The sequence below is a fragment of the Mirounga angustirostris genome, unplaced genomic scaffold (genome assembly GCF_029215605.1).
Source record: "Mirounga angustirostris isolate CCGP_5_RB_7025 unplaced genomic scaffold, mMirAng1.0.hap1 SCAF_15, whole genome shotgun sequence".
NCBI classification, from domain to species: domain Eukaryota; kingdom Metazoa; phylum Chordata; class Mammalia; order Carnivora; family Phocidae; genus Mirounga; species Mirounga angustirostris.
The window spans coordinates 73,491,096-73,505,678 of record NW_026991723.1 but is presented as its reverse complement, the minus strand read 5'-3'; the positions used below and the strand labels follow the sequence as shown (position 1 = coordinate 73,505,678).

Here is a 14,583-nt window from a genome sequence, read left to right as displayed (position 1 = left end):
CTGAAATGACAACGCACACACACGCACAGTATCAATATCAGATTTCAGGATCAGGCTCTTTGTTCTCCTCTGATCTAGCCTCTCACTGTTAATCTCTCCGTCTTATGTACTGGCTAAGTAATGTATGCATGTCACGTCCAACATCTACACATTATTATCCATTGTTATTAGAAACTAGGAAGGTGACAGGTGTTTGAATACATCACCCCCATCTCTACCAAAGACAGCAGGGTCTCGGCAAGGCCTACATGCACTGTCCCTGGAGCTCATAGCTGGTGAGTGGAAAGGTACTCACTGGAAGACATTCTTTTCCTTCAAAAAGCAGAAAAGGTAAGAGGCTGCAAGCCTTCCATGGGGCCCGACGTCCTCAGCCAGGTTGAAGACATTGCTCCAGGTGGTGGGTAGGACTTGCTGAGGATGCAAATCATATTGGCATGGCCCAGCCACCTGACTCAAGAGGGGGCTCTGAAACCCCGCTCTTCTTTACTGACCTCAGCTTTGGTTGTATGGGCCACTCTTGGATCTCCCAAAAGGGAAAATGGAGGGGGGGACTCTATTTATTGAGTTTCACTGGGTCCAAACACGATGTATTTTACATTCACTATTGCTAGTCCTCACAATTCTATGAAGTAGAATTATTACTTATTACACACACACACACTTCATAGATGGAGAAAATGAGACCCAGAGAGGTTATATAACTTGCCTAAGACATGTAGCTAGTAAGTGGCCAAATCTTTCCACTACACCAATCCCCTTTCATTCCAGATCCTTGTGAAGGGCCAGTGTCCGTATGCACTGAACTTAAAGACTGTAGGAGCACCCTACTTAGCGAAAGGATCCTCCCTTTGAGCCATCTCTTGCATGAAGGGCAGGCCAGAAGAACCACACAAGGCCTTCCTTAGAAGCAGCTCGGGCTGAAGCAGGACTTTGTGCTGAGTCATCTGGGGAGGAGCTCTGAGCAGATAGGAGGAGAGAGGCATTCTTCGGTCAAGCTGGGGAGCAGGGTGGCGAAATTGCTCCATGCTTCCTTCCTTAGTGACTCTGAAGTCAGAGAAGAAACTAGACTAGGACCCTGCCCTCCATAAGGAAGGCTGGGGAGCTTTCAGGAACTTGCTTGCAGTGAGAGACCCCATGCAGGGTCCATGGCACCTGGGCCCTGCTCTCTCCCTAGGCCATCATCTCAGATCTAGAAAGGTCCTTCTCTGTCAGCAATAGGGAACCAAGGCCACACCAGATTTCTTTCCAGTCTTCAAATGCTCAAACTTCTTCCCATCTCAGGGCCCTTGCATATGTTGTTCCCTGTTCTCCAAGTCTTTGTCTCTGAGACCCAGGTTAAATGTTATTTCCTCAGATCAGCCTCTCCTGCCCACTCCACTTCCCTCCTTCCATCCCTGATCTGAACTGTGCACCCAGTATTTTCTTCCAAGGTTTCCTGTGCTTTCCCTGTAGAGCACGTAGCTTACTCTGAAGTGACAGGATTTCTGGATTAATGCGTATCTTCCACTGCACAGAGGGCTCCTTGATGGCAGGGGTCCTGCTGTTTCATTTAGCAACCTATCCCCAGTCCCTGGTGCACGGCAGGGACACAGCAGGCCATGTTAAATGTGTGTGGCAGCCAAGAGGAGGCCCCCACGACAGCGCCCCTACTTGCGGTATCTGGGAAGATACAAGCCCTGGGTTTGAGTCCTGGGGCCGGGGCCTCGGGAGTGCTGGCACTAATCACGAGGAGGCGTGATGGACACATCCGATCAGGTCGGCTTCCGTGTAGCAGGAGGGCTGTCGGACAGCAGAGGTGTGGGGAGGGGATCAGGGAAGGTAGTACCACTCCCTGAGGGTCTACCATGTGCCAGGTATGTTCTAGGGACTCGGAGATGCATCGTTTGACTGTCTTCACAATCCTCAATGAAGAAGGATCAGTCCCATTTTACAGGGGAAGAGGCAGACACAGAGAGGCACCCTGCCTAAGGCACAGCCAGTTCACACGGAGTGACCTTTCTATCTTTGCGCAGTCAGAACTGGCCCCAGAGATGCACGTCCCCTGCCCACCACAGCGACAGTGTGCATGAGTGGCCGCAGCAGAACCGAGTCTGACCCTAGTTCAGTCACTCAAGCTGTGTAACCTTGGGCAGTCTTAAAACCTTACTGCGCCTCTGTTTTTTCAGCTTCACGTGGAGAACCATAAAACCTACTTCATGTTGTTACGTTGGGGGTTAAATTTAAGGAGGTGACATATGCGCAGCGTCCATCTCTGTGCCGGCAGCCACGGCAGGGGCTCTATAAAAACGGTCCTGGGGGAAGGAGGACGGCACCTTCCTCTCTCCCTCTCAATCAGCCCTCCCGAAGGCCTGGCCAGTAAGGGCTAATCTGTGACTGTTCTCCTCAGCCCTCCTCCAAAGAAAGATGCAGGCACGCTGCCTCCGAACAGCAGAAGCCTTCAGAAGATATGGATTCTTCTAGTCTGGGATGAGGACGTGTTTCTAGAACTGCAGTGGGAACAGCCGAGTTAATGCTTGTCCCACTTGGTTTCACGTCTACAGGTACTTGTGGAATTGTGACTGGGCCATGCTTCATCTCTAACTTTAAGCTTCCAAGGAATATCAGGGTTTCTCAGCAGCAGAAACGATCTGGGTTTAGCAATGCCAAGAGCAAACCCTGAGTGAGAGACTTTGCTGGAGCTTGATGAGCGCCCTAAGTGGGTCTGTGTGCGTGTGTGTGTGTGTGTGTGTGTGTGTGAGAGAGAGAGAGAGAGAGAGAGAGAGAGAGAGAGAAGGGTGCAAACTCCACAAATCAAGGGGATTCATGGGGGGGGGGAACCACGTTTTTAATAGTTTTCCTTTGTAATCCTACATACTTTTTGGGGGGGCTATTTACAAACAGTATTTTGAAGTCTTAAAAACAACCGGACAGTATTTTGGTAAGGATTCGGCGGCATCTACGGCACTATAAGAGTGAGGAACCCCCGCAGGCAGAACCACACAGCGGCCTGGGGTCACCTCAAAGCCCCCTTTAACTGAACACGCCCACACGGCAGGCCCTCGGACTCTGGGAAGCAGCTGTCCGCCAGCCCCAAGGGGCACGGGCGAGAAAAGTGCTGCTTCCACGAGCCGCGTGTACCAGGAGAGCCCTGTGGGCACCGGGAGCGGGAGGGGCTCTGCTTCCAAAGTCTGCGCCCCCATCTCGCACAGCGGGGCAAGGACCACGCAGGGGCCGCCAGACCAGACGCACAAAATAAGGGAAGCAGGTGGGGCTGGCGGGCCCTCTGCTTCTGCGTTTCTGGCTGGCCCTCGCAAAAGGCTCTGGCCATTCCTCGTGCTTCCTCCGCGAGAGGGCCGGGGTCTTGCCGGCGCGCCCCTTACCTTCTCATAATACTGGATGTTCTTGTCGGCCATTCCCATGAGCAGCTGCCGGAAGTCCTGCCTCTTGTTGTTCTGCCATCTCTCCATGTCGGCTTTCAGATCGGCGTTGAAACACTCCATCCGATCCTGACACTTCTCAACGTCTGCTGGCACCTGGAAGGGGGGTGCAGAAGCAGGGACTCTGGATGCAGATCTGGTGACCCCATGCCTCGAGTTCCCTTGTGAAAGGTCAAAGCCCTACATGAAAGGCTCTGAAAACAGCCCCTCCTCTGGGGGCATTTACAGGAAGGCAGGGCCTTGGGTTTTCAGGTCTAAGAAGGAATTCTGAAAAGTGCTCTCCCTACCCAAATCTTCAAACCCATCCAAGCACAACAGAGACTCACGGGGGAACACCCCCCTATTTACAAACAGGAAGAAGAAACACTGCAGTTCAGAGTGAGAGATCTTTGGTCCCTCCTTTTTATCCATCTGTACGTAAGAATGTGTGTAGATTTTGCAAACATACAGCAGCATTGGCACTGTCCCTGCTATTCTCCTCGGTCCTGTATGTGAAACCAGAAAGGTTTTCCCACATCATAGAAACTATTCCATTACCTGTGACATTTGATAACGCCTACCTTCATTAGTCACACAATTAACTGTAATAATAAGACTATCAGCCCACTTCTCCCTCTGAACCCTACATTACAAATCAACTAGAGACCTGTCTACGTTCCCCCAGATAGCAGATAATCAAAAATGATGAGTTTAGGTTAGGGCATTCTGAGAAAATGGGAGGAAAACCATTTATGTGTGTCAAAAGAATCTGAAATATGAAGAAGAAAAATATAGCAGACTATTTCAAGTTTTTCTTTTTTTAAAAAGATTTTATTTATTTGACAGAGAGAGAGAGAGCGTGAGAGAGAGAACAGAAGCAGGGGGAGTGGCAGGCAGAGGGAGAAGCAGACTCCCCGCTGAGCAAAGAGCCTGACATGGGGCTCGATCCCAGAACCCTGGGATCATGACCTGAGCGAAAGGCAGATGCTTAACAGACAGAGCCACCCAAGTGCCCCTCAAGTTTTTCTTAAAGAAATTTAGAAGGCTTTCTCAAAATGGAACTCTGTCACAGTCAGAGGACCCTGTGGCTACCCGGGTCCCCAAAGCACAAAGCTGGCTCCTCTCCTCACTCAAGAGCTCCACGGGGCCCTAAGGGTGGCCAGGGGGCAAACATGCCTAAAACTGGGTCAAATGCCTACCTGCCAGATGCTTCTTGACAACAAATGAGGCCTTGTGCATTCTGAGTGCCGGGGTCTATGATCCCAAATGGCTCTAAGCTGTGGGTCACCATCAGGGGTCAATCTCTACCCACGAGGGAAGTTTTCTCCCCAGGCCTTATGGGCAAGGAGAGGACCCAGAAAAACCAATAAACGGAGAGCCAAGGCTGAGGGAGTCGGATACGTTCAGGGCTTCCTGTAGTGCCGAGGGCCCCCCAGACCCTGTGCAGATGGCTGCAGGACGCGGGAGCAAGGGAAGTGAGCAGCCTGGGGCTGGGGTGTCACACAGGCCTGTCGTGGGATCCGAAGTCGGGTGGGGCAGGAGGAGCTCGACAGAAAGCCAGAGGGAGGCATCCTGGGCAATTTAAAAGAAAGGAACTCTCCTTCAAAGAGGGAGGAAAGCCTCTTCCACAGCACTTAGCCTCTGGAAGAAGAAAGAAAGAGGACTTGACTTTTTCTTCTGACTCCATGACCGAAGTGACTTTTGCCTTTTCCCACTGCCTCTCCCGTCGCTGTTGTCCAACTCGGGGGCAACTGAGGAACAGATGCACCCCCACCCGCCCCTGCCTTTGCCCCTCCAGAGCCTTCCCCACAAACACACAGGGAACCAGCCTCTGTGGAGGCCCAGCGAGCCAGTGTCTCTGGGCCTCACTCCCCTGCAGACACAGTCCAGCTCCCTTATTCCTCTCCCAGCCACTGCTCACTTTAGCACGGGCTGTAAGTTCCCTGGAGCAGCTTCCTGTTTGCTTAACAAAACTGCTGTGGGCAGCAGGAAAAGCAAAGCCCTGAAAAGAGAACAGCATCAAGGTCCAGTGAGAAGAGGGGAGCCAGGGCCTCTGATCCAAAGATCAACGCCCGGGTCTGTTCTGAAGATGGGAACTCTGGTGGATCCACAAAAATTAAGAGCCAAAACCACAGCTCTGGATTTTATGATGACCTGAGCCTCCATTTGGGAAATATCAGTAACTTACCGTTTTCCCACCGCACTCTGTGCTTGGCACAGAGGGAGACCGAAGGGTTTCGGTGTCAGTAAGCAGGTCTTACCTCAGATTGCCTACAGTCTAGCTGGGAAGGCCATGAACATGCCTGCACACTCTGGGGGGAGGTCGTGGTGCTTTCCCTTCACTCTGAGCCCCGTGGTAAGCACAAGGAGGGGGAACTGGAGAGTGAGTCCAGCTTGGATGAGGGATCAGGCCTCCTTGGAGAAATACCACTGAGGCGGGGGCGCCTGAGTGGCTTGGCTGGTTGGGTGTCCGACTCTTGGTTTCAGCTCAGGCTGTGATCTCAGGGTCATGAGACCGAGCCCTGAGTCGGGCTCTGTGCTCAGTACAGAGTCGTGCTCTCTAAAATAAATAAATAAATCTTAAAAAAAAAAAAAAAAATGAGGCAACAGTAGGAGGAGGGTGCTCCAGAGTGATAGCACATGCAAGTAAGAGAGGGGAGATTGTGTCTGGACCCACCTCAGGAATCGCTCACAGGCCACAATGCCCAAAAAGGACAGAGAGAGAACTCTGGCTGGCAAGATGGCGGGGGGGGAGGGTGGGGGCCGGGCAGTGAGGAGATGAGAAGCCTGGGTTCCTGAGTCCAGGTTTTCTCCGTTCCACTTAACACGTGCCCCTTTTTTTGGAAAATAGAAAAGCCTTGTGCTTCCTCTAACAATACAGAAAGTTCTAGAGCCAGATTTCCAGAGCTGAAATACCACATCTACCACTTCCTAGATGGGTGACCTGGGGCCTCTCCAGGCTTCAGCTTCCATTTCTGGATAATACCAACCACCTCATAAGGTTGTCATGAGATTGAACAAGATATTATGAATAAAATACTTGGTGCCTGGCATAGTTTAAATGCTCCACATATATTTCATCATTCTGATCAATATCAATACTGTAAATCGCTGTTCCTAAAAGATAATCTGCTGTGTGCACAGCCCACCCCCACCGCCCCCCAGCCACAGTCAAGAATGAATGTTATGAACTATATTCTGTGTCATATAAAAAAGTTTCTTTTTTGTTTTCCAAATATAAAATATTATTAAGTATGTTCTTTCAAGCTCTACACCACCCTTCACCCACGCTACCTCACCCCGAGATTTCACCCGAGATCAGAGATGAGTCAACACCCAAATGTACTGGCGTGAGATTACCCGGGGCACCCTGGAACTGGGGCGGTGGTTCTGACAGCACAAGGGAGAGGACGGATCAGGCCAGGCTGGTGGAGACAGAACTGACAACCACCTGCACATGAGAAATAAGACACAGGAAGTCAGAGAGGAGCCCGAAGTCTGCAGTCTGGGTGGTGAGGGTGACAGCAGCGCATCGTAGGGCTCGGGATAAAGGGCAGGTGCACAGACCAGAGAGAGGAGGCAGCTATGGCCACGGGAAGGGGGAGACCCCCCTCCACAGAAGGAGCTGAAGCAACTCAACAACAGCAACCTGATTTTAAATATAAGCAAAGGATTTGAGTAGACATTTACGCAGAGAAGATCTACCAATGGCCAGCAGGCATAGGAAAAGGTGCTGCACGTCACCAATCATTAGGGAAATGCAACTCAAAACCACAGTGAGAACCAACTCACAGCCATTAAGATGGCTACTAACAACAACAACAAAGGAACAAGTGTTGCCCAGGATGTAGAAAACTGGAACCCCTGCACATTTGTGTAAAACAGTAGGGCACTTACCTCAAAAACTAAAAACAGAATTACCGTATGACCCGGCAATTCCACTCTGGGGGTATGCCCAAGAGACTGCAAGCAGAATCTCACAGAGATATCTGCACACATGCTCCCCGTAGCATTATTCACAAATGACAAAGGTAGAAGCGACTCAAGTGTCTGTCCACAGATGGATGGATAAACAAAAAGGGGTGTATACATACAGTGGAGTATTATTCAGCCTCCAAGAGGAAGGAAATTCTGACATGTGCTACAACATGGATGAACCTTGAGGACATCATGCTAACTGAAATAAGGCAGTTTACCAAAAGAGAAATATTATATGATTCTACTTACAAGAGGTAGTAAAGTAATCAAACTCACAGAAACAGAAAGCACAACAGTGGTTGCCAGGGGCCGGGGGGAGGGGAAATGGGGACGTGTTCAATGGCGACAGAGTTTCAGTTCCCCAAGATGAAAAGAGTTTTGGAGATCCACTGCACAACACTGTGGATTTACTTAATACTCCTGAACTGGACACTTAAAAACAGTGAAGATGGGGCGCCTGGGTGGCTCAGTCGTTGGGCGTCTGCCTTCGGCTCAGGTCATGATCCCAGGGTCCTGGGTTCGAGCCCTGCATCGGGCTCCCTGCTCTGCGGGAAGCCTACTTCTCCCTCCCCCACTCCCCCTGCTTGTGTTCCCTCTCCTGCTGTGTCTCTCTCTGTCAAATAAATAAATAAAATCTTAAAAAAACCCCAGGAAGATGGTAATTCTGGTTATGTGTGTTCTGCCACGATTCAGATTTTTTTTAAATATATGGGGAAATCAAAGAGATGGTTGGGGGTGGTGGTTGAAGGGTAGAATTCATGGAGAAGCCTAAATGTGTAGGGTTAGTAAAGGGATCAGCAAAGGTGACTCAGAAAGATGAGCACAGAAGCAGGAAGTGAGTCAGGGTGAGGGGAGCCACAGACACACAAGGATGGAGGGGTTAGGAGGCAGAGAGGGGTAAGGGCTAAAAAGAAGAGACTAAGAGGAAGTGGGAATTGGGATGAGCTGTCTGAAGAGACCACCTGAGGTGCCCAACTTAATGAAGAGGAAGGCGGCTGGCATTCTTCTCACTCTTGTCTCTTTCTGGATGGTGTTCTTGTGATAATCAGTTCATTGACCAGGAACATTTTTTGACTGAGGTGTCATTAGAGTTGTGGTATCTTGTCTGAAGGATGTTGAGATAGAATTATTCAATGCTACTGACAGGCTATCACTTATCACAAGACACCAACAAGAAAAGAAATTACCAGGTGGGCCCTCAAAAGACAACACTTCTAAATAGAGACAAGGCTATATTTTTCACAGTGGCTCCCTTCTCTCTCATGAGAATTTCCATTACAGAATATGGGTTGTTGGAGCGATGGGAGAAGGGTAATGTGGGATGAACTTAAGCATTTTTGTATGTTGGGGAGCAGGGTGGGAAGCAAATTCACTCAATGCTCATTTAAAAACTGAGCTCTCCCATGTACCAGGCATTTCTAGGCCTTACAATATAAATCTCTACCTAAGTTTCCTTCTTGGAATTAGGTTGGAGATATCACATTATCTGCTCCCTTGATGACAGTAGGTTAGTAAAAGTCCCTAAAGATTATATAAGGAGGACATGATCCCAAGACTTGGGGGAGAGAGAGGGCTCACGGCTGCTACAGGACAGGTCCCAGGACCAATGACAAAACCAATTCAAGATGGCAGCCTTCTTGGGCGCCTGGGTGGCTCAGTTGGTTAAGCGACTGCCTTCAGCTCAGGTCATGATCCTGGAGTCCCAGGATCGAGTCCCGCATCAGGCTCCCTGCTCAGCGGGGAGCCTGCTTCTCCCTCTGACCCTCCCCCCTCTCATGTGCTCTCTCATTCTCTCGCTCTCAAATAAATAAATAAAATCTTTAAAAAAAAAAAAAAAAGATGGCAGCCTTCTCAGCCACATGCTGCTGAGGGAAAGGAGGGGCAGGGCTTCCTCACTGGTGCTGAGTGAATGAAGCAGTATCGATCCCCCAGGATGGTCACCTCGTTTCAAGCAACCTGACCTGCTATCCCAGCGCACTATACAAATATTTTCATTTTCTACATGAGTCAGAGATGAAAAAACATTGAGAAAACACTGAGACAGGGAAAAGATCAATAAGAGGCTACTGAACTAGGCAAATAGGAAGTTACTGAAAGAATGCTTTTAAACACACACACACACACACATTTCAGAGAACGGCTGGTAAGGAGGAAGAAGTGAGTGCATGAGACGGGCAGTGAGCAGGTGCACTGAGAAGAGAGAAGCCAGGAGCTCACCTGCGTGATGACTGGAAGGAGCTCACAGACACAGAGATGAAGACCCAAGAGAAGGTCTACGTTCTCTCCCCCAAGCCCACTAGTGTTCATCTAAACATGCTTACAAAAGCCAGAACCTCTACCTCAATGGAGCAAAGCTTGCTGGGAGCCCTGGAGTGGGGATGAAGGGGTCTAATGTCAGAGCCAGACACATCCGAGGGCCAAGTCCAGTTCCACCACTTGTTAGCTTTGGCACGTATACTATGTAATTCCCCTGAGCCCGGGTTCCTCCTCTGTACAACGGGAATAACCACATTATAGAAGGTGTTGTAGGAACTATGTAAGGGAAGTGACAGAGTCCTGCCCTTCCTTGGCTGACGTGACCTCTGGCTTTCTATCCCAGGCTGGGAACGTGGCCACCATGAAGAGAATGGGGAGACATCAGGCATGTCTCTCCTCATTCGTCCAAAGAGTCTGAAAATGACAGATGATTTTGCAAAACTCTCAGGTCTGTAGAAGCTCCACATGAAGAAGTCCCCTTGCCCCCATCTTGCTTTAGAACTAGAGTTCTTGCTCCCTGCCACATTCCCCAGCCCAGAATGGTCACCATGCTGGGGGTTTTAAGAGCTCTGAAAGGTCCATGGTCTTCAAGAGGTGTGCCCAAGTGATCCCAAGTCCCACTTCCCTTCCCTACTTCTGCTCACCCCGAGAAGCAACAGCTCAGTACATCCTGTTCTCTGCTCCCACCCACCTCCACGTGACGCACCTTCTCATCAGCAAGATGACACTCCCTGTTTCCAGCAGCTTCTTCACCTAGCGCCAGACCTACTACAAGGCCACCTGTGGGCCGGGGCCTAAAATGGCATTCTTCTCCCCTCCCCTCCCCTTTTCTTAGTCTTTTGAAGATAACTGTAAGATTTTTATAAAGCATTCTCCCTTGACATCCCTTTGTTCTTTCTGGAATCACATAAATAGATTAGTATTGGAAAGAGTCCATCACAGAATGGAGTTAAACGTGCAACTTCCCTCCATGGTTTACTCTTATTGTTCTTGTTAGTGTGAGCTTCCAGTCCAGTTTTAAATGCAATTCCTCGGCCCCTCTTTGCGTCTAGTAACAGCTCTGATACCCCACTGGCCTCTAAGGGGTATCAGATTTACACAAGCCTGGGGTCCTGAAAAGTGCATCAGAAGGCAGCCCACTAAGTGCCTGTAATTTCTCTGACCTCAGAGTTCAAACAAGGCAGGCCAAGTCTATGCAAGCTGAAGGTCTACTCGCCTGAGAAGAAACCACCTCAGGCTCTGCTGACTTTTCTCAACCCAAAACCAAAGCGAAACTTTAAATTCTGTGAGACTCTCGGCCTCATCCCTGCGCACAGCCAAGCCGCGGTCAGCAGCGGGGGCCACAGGACACCTCTCCTTCCCCCTCACGCAGCCTCTCCGGTGTGAAATTCGCAGTGAGGGCCGTGGAGACCCACAAGGCCATTTCTTTCTTCTGGGTTTTGGAGAAGTGATCAGATTCTGGTACCACTCCACGGCTTCACAGAAATCACCTTTCCCTCTCTCTTTAGAGCAACTTTTCTTTTTTTTTTTTTTTAAGATTTTATTTATTTATTTGACAGAGAGAGAGACTGCGAGAGAGGGAACACAAGCAGGGGGAGTGGGAGAGGGAGAAGCAGGCTCTCCGCCGAGCAGGAAGCCCGATGCGGGGCTCGATCCCAGGACCCTGGGATCACGACCTGAGCCGAAGGCAGACGCTTAATGACTGAGCCACCCAGGCGCCCCCCTTTAGAGCAACTTTTCAAGACTTCAGCCTCAAAACAAGGTAAGCCCCCAGGCTTGCTAAGTCCCTCAGATGCTGTTAACGTGCCCAGAGCCCTGTAAAAACTGCCCGTCTTCGGGTAAGAATCCTCTCCTTCCCAGCATTCCCGGGGCCAACCTGTGAGCCATCTTGCTCCCGCCCCCCTCACAGACAGCGGAGCCCACTGGGTCCTCGGGGTAAGAATCTGCCCTGACCCACTTGCTGACACCCTGGCTCTTCTCTCGCCAACAGCAGCTCTGGGAAGCGGAGCCCCAAATCACACAAAATGAAACACAGCAAAACGTTTGGCTACTTGTGACGTCTGAGAGAGATGTCTCTCTACCTGCTGATGGGTTGTTAGGGAGGACAGGCATTCGGGAGGGCTGGGAAAGCAGGGGAATCTTTAGGACACAAGGTAACCATGCCCAAACAGTGCAGCCAAAAAAAAAAAAAAAAAAAAGCTGAATTAAAAAAAAAGAAAAAAAGCCATAAGGGCAACAAGCCAGGAAAACAAAGTTCGCAGTCAGCATTCCTCCCAGAGACAAGTGGAGCTAGTATGGGAAGCAGAGGCTCCACCGTGGGGCCTCTGTCCCCACCTCAGACACTACACCGACCTTCACGGCAGTCCCGTGGATGCAACCCACAAGGTCTAATGAGCAAACCAATCCAAGCTGGAGGACAGAGCTGGGATTTGAACCCAGGGCCATCTGAGTCTAAATCCTGTGCTCTTTCAACCAAACCCTTACCCACTTGGGGGGGCCACCAATGGAGCCCTCCACTGCCTACCAAAGTAGCCGCTGCCCCAGATTCAAAACCCGTGGCTCCAGTGAGACCACACTCACTGGGGCACCACCATCGCGACAGCCCCCGTTTTGTTAATTAAGCACAATTGCTAAATAAGGGGACATTAACATGGACGTGGCTCAGCATCCCACCAGAAAGAAGAAAGAGGGAAGACCAAGACTGCCTACCCCCAGTGTGCTGAGAGAATGCAGGCATGGTTAGACCTACTGGCTAGTCTCGCTGGCTGGAAAGAAGCCCTGCCCCCCTCTTCTAAGAACGCCTGTGGTCAAGAGAAGGAGTCATACGGTGATGCTCCAGGAAGGTGAAAACGGCAGCAGCTAGATTTCCACACCCACTGGGAGGAGAAGAGGCGTCACCCAGGCCCGTAGGCGGTGTACAGCCACGAGGCAGGAGCCCCAGCAGCTCGGCTGGGTGGCATGTGGGAGCTCGGCCCCATCCGCTCCGAGGCGGTGCGACCCTCGGGCAGCCGGCAAGCCAAGGAACAGTCAGCTTTCTGTTTGGCCTATTATTCATAACCTCCAGGTCCTGTCTTCACAAAGGAACTGTTCCGTACAGAGCAAAACATATATTAAATGACAAACCAGCCTCTGAGACAAAGCTTGTATTCAGTGATGAGCAAGGATGAATGCTGGCAGAACATCTTTTAAATACAGGATCTCCATCTCCCAAACTAGGCCAGCAGCAGAACTTGCTGTCCCCCCCCCCCCCGTCCCTCCCTCGCCAGGTAAAGTGGCTTCTATATTTATGTTGGAAAGCAAAATTGTTAGAATGAAATTTCAAGGGGCGCCTCGGTGGCTCAGTCAGTTAAGCGTCCGACTCTTGATCTCAGGGTCATGAGTGTAAGCCCAGCGTGGAGCCTACTTTAAAAAAAAAAAAAAAGACAGAAAGAAACTTCGAGATATATAAACACAGTATTTGATGTCCCTTTAAATGGCACCGTGTTCCAGAATATCACAGGAACGGCTCGGAGCTAGTCAAGGGAACAGGCAGCCGGAAGACAAGACAGGGCGTGGCCGTGCACACAGCTGCACCCCCATCACGGCCCCCCTCCTGACACACAGGACGGAAGCAGGCCAACAGCCTGTGGCGAGAGGAACGCACGAGAGGTGCCAAGTCCCAGCGGCACACACCGGGCCAAGGACAGGAGTCCCTATCCCTATCGCCTGACTTTCCAGCAGCTGTACGTGGCCTCCCCTCTCTCACGTAGGTCCCTATGGGTGACACCTGAACCAACGCAACAAACGTGTATTGCACACCCGCTGCGTGCAGCACGCCAGGTGAAGAGCTCGGGTAACCGCAAAGCCAGGCAATTTACGGAGCTGCTCCGTGGCTCATTCCTCGCCCACGAAATGGGGAAAGAACAATGCCTTCCCTCTGGGCCCCAGGTGACTGCTGTGGTGACCACGTGAAGCAATCCACATATATATACAAAGCAAGTACCATACGGAGTCAAGGTGCGCCATTTCGGAGGCGTGGGTTTCAATTTTCCAAAGCGGGCTCCTTTCCAGGTGCGTCTCGGCACGGCTGCAGGGGCGGCTAGAACCAAGGCAGCGGGAGACAAACTGCTCTGGTGTCCAACCACTTCCCTGGACTGTGCGCCCCTGCGATTTATCTCTTTAATAACATTCCCTGCCCCCACCCCTTTTCTGAAAACAGATACACCTTCCAATTACAAACAAAAAGGAAAGGAGCCCAGTAACATAGTGGTAACTTGGCTGTGAGGTCGTGGGCCTCGGTTTGCTCAGCTCTCAGTGGGAGTAACAATGGTACCCAAACCACATGACTGTTGTACGGAATCAGTGAGATACTGTAAAGAGCTTAGCACATTTGTAAGCACTTGCATGCTGGCTTTTATTAATCTTATTTTGATCTTGGTTTTATCCTGGGGAGAAAAAGGCAACAAATGACAGAGGGCAATACAACTGATGCATACTTACCTTAGGATCCTCTGTCTGGACCCAGAGCCCTTAAATACATACACTCAGTCAGTGCTTCTTAAACTTTGTGGCAAAGGACCACTGTCTGCTGGCTTTTTTCCGCCCCCAGTATGACAAAGTTGTAGACCTACTATGCGTAACGAGTACACAGTTTGCTCCCCATGAGCTAGTTTGACAACACGCCTGCTGCAGGTTCAACAAATACCAAATTGCTATGAAGCTGCTGACTCTCAGCTTCTACACCTTTCTTGTCACGGATCAGTAACAGTTAGTGGATGAGTTAGCAAACCACACTTTTGAGAACAGTGATCTAGACTGTTCTTACCCCCTTTCTCCTCAGTCCCATTTTACAGAGAGAGGAACTGCCCCTGAATGGCAAAGCTGAAAGTAAACAAAACAAAACAAAAACAAACCAAAAAAACCTCCAAAAAACAAAAACAAAAAAAACCCCTGAAGAAACAGCAGAAAACTCAAC

General features: G+C 50.4%; 1 protein-coding gene across 3 annotated transcripts in view; it reads right to left on the bottom strand.

Moving 5' to 3' along the window:
* SNX30 (sorting nexin family member 30) overlaps window positions 1-14,583 on the bottom strand; it is a 112,116-nt gene that overhangs the window by 6,154 nt on the left and 91,379 nt on the right. For all 3 annotated transcript variants that reach the window (XR_006792196.3, XM_064579397.1, XM_045882953.3), the window contains one exon: window positions 3,360-3,512. Coding sequence is in view for 2 of the 3 variants with exons in the window: in XM_064579397.1 (XP_064435467.1) it covers window positions 3,360-3,512 (153 nt within the window). In the remaining variant the exon portion in view is untranslated. The remainder of the gene's footprint in view (window positions 1-3,359; window positions 3,513-14,583) is intronic.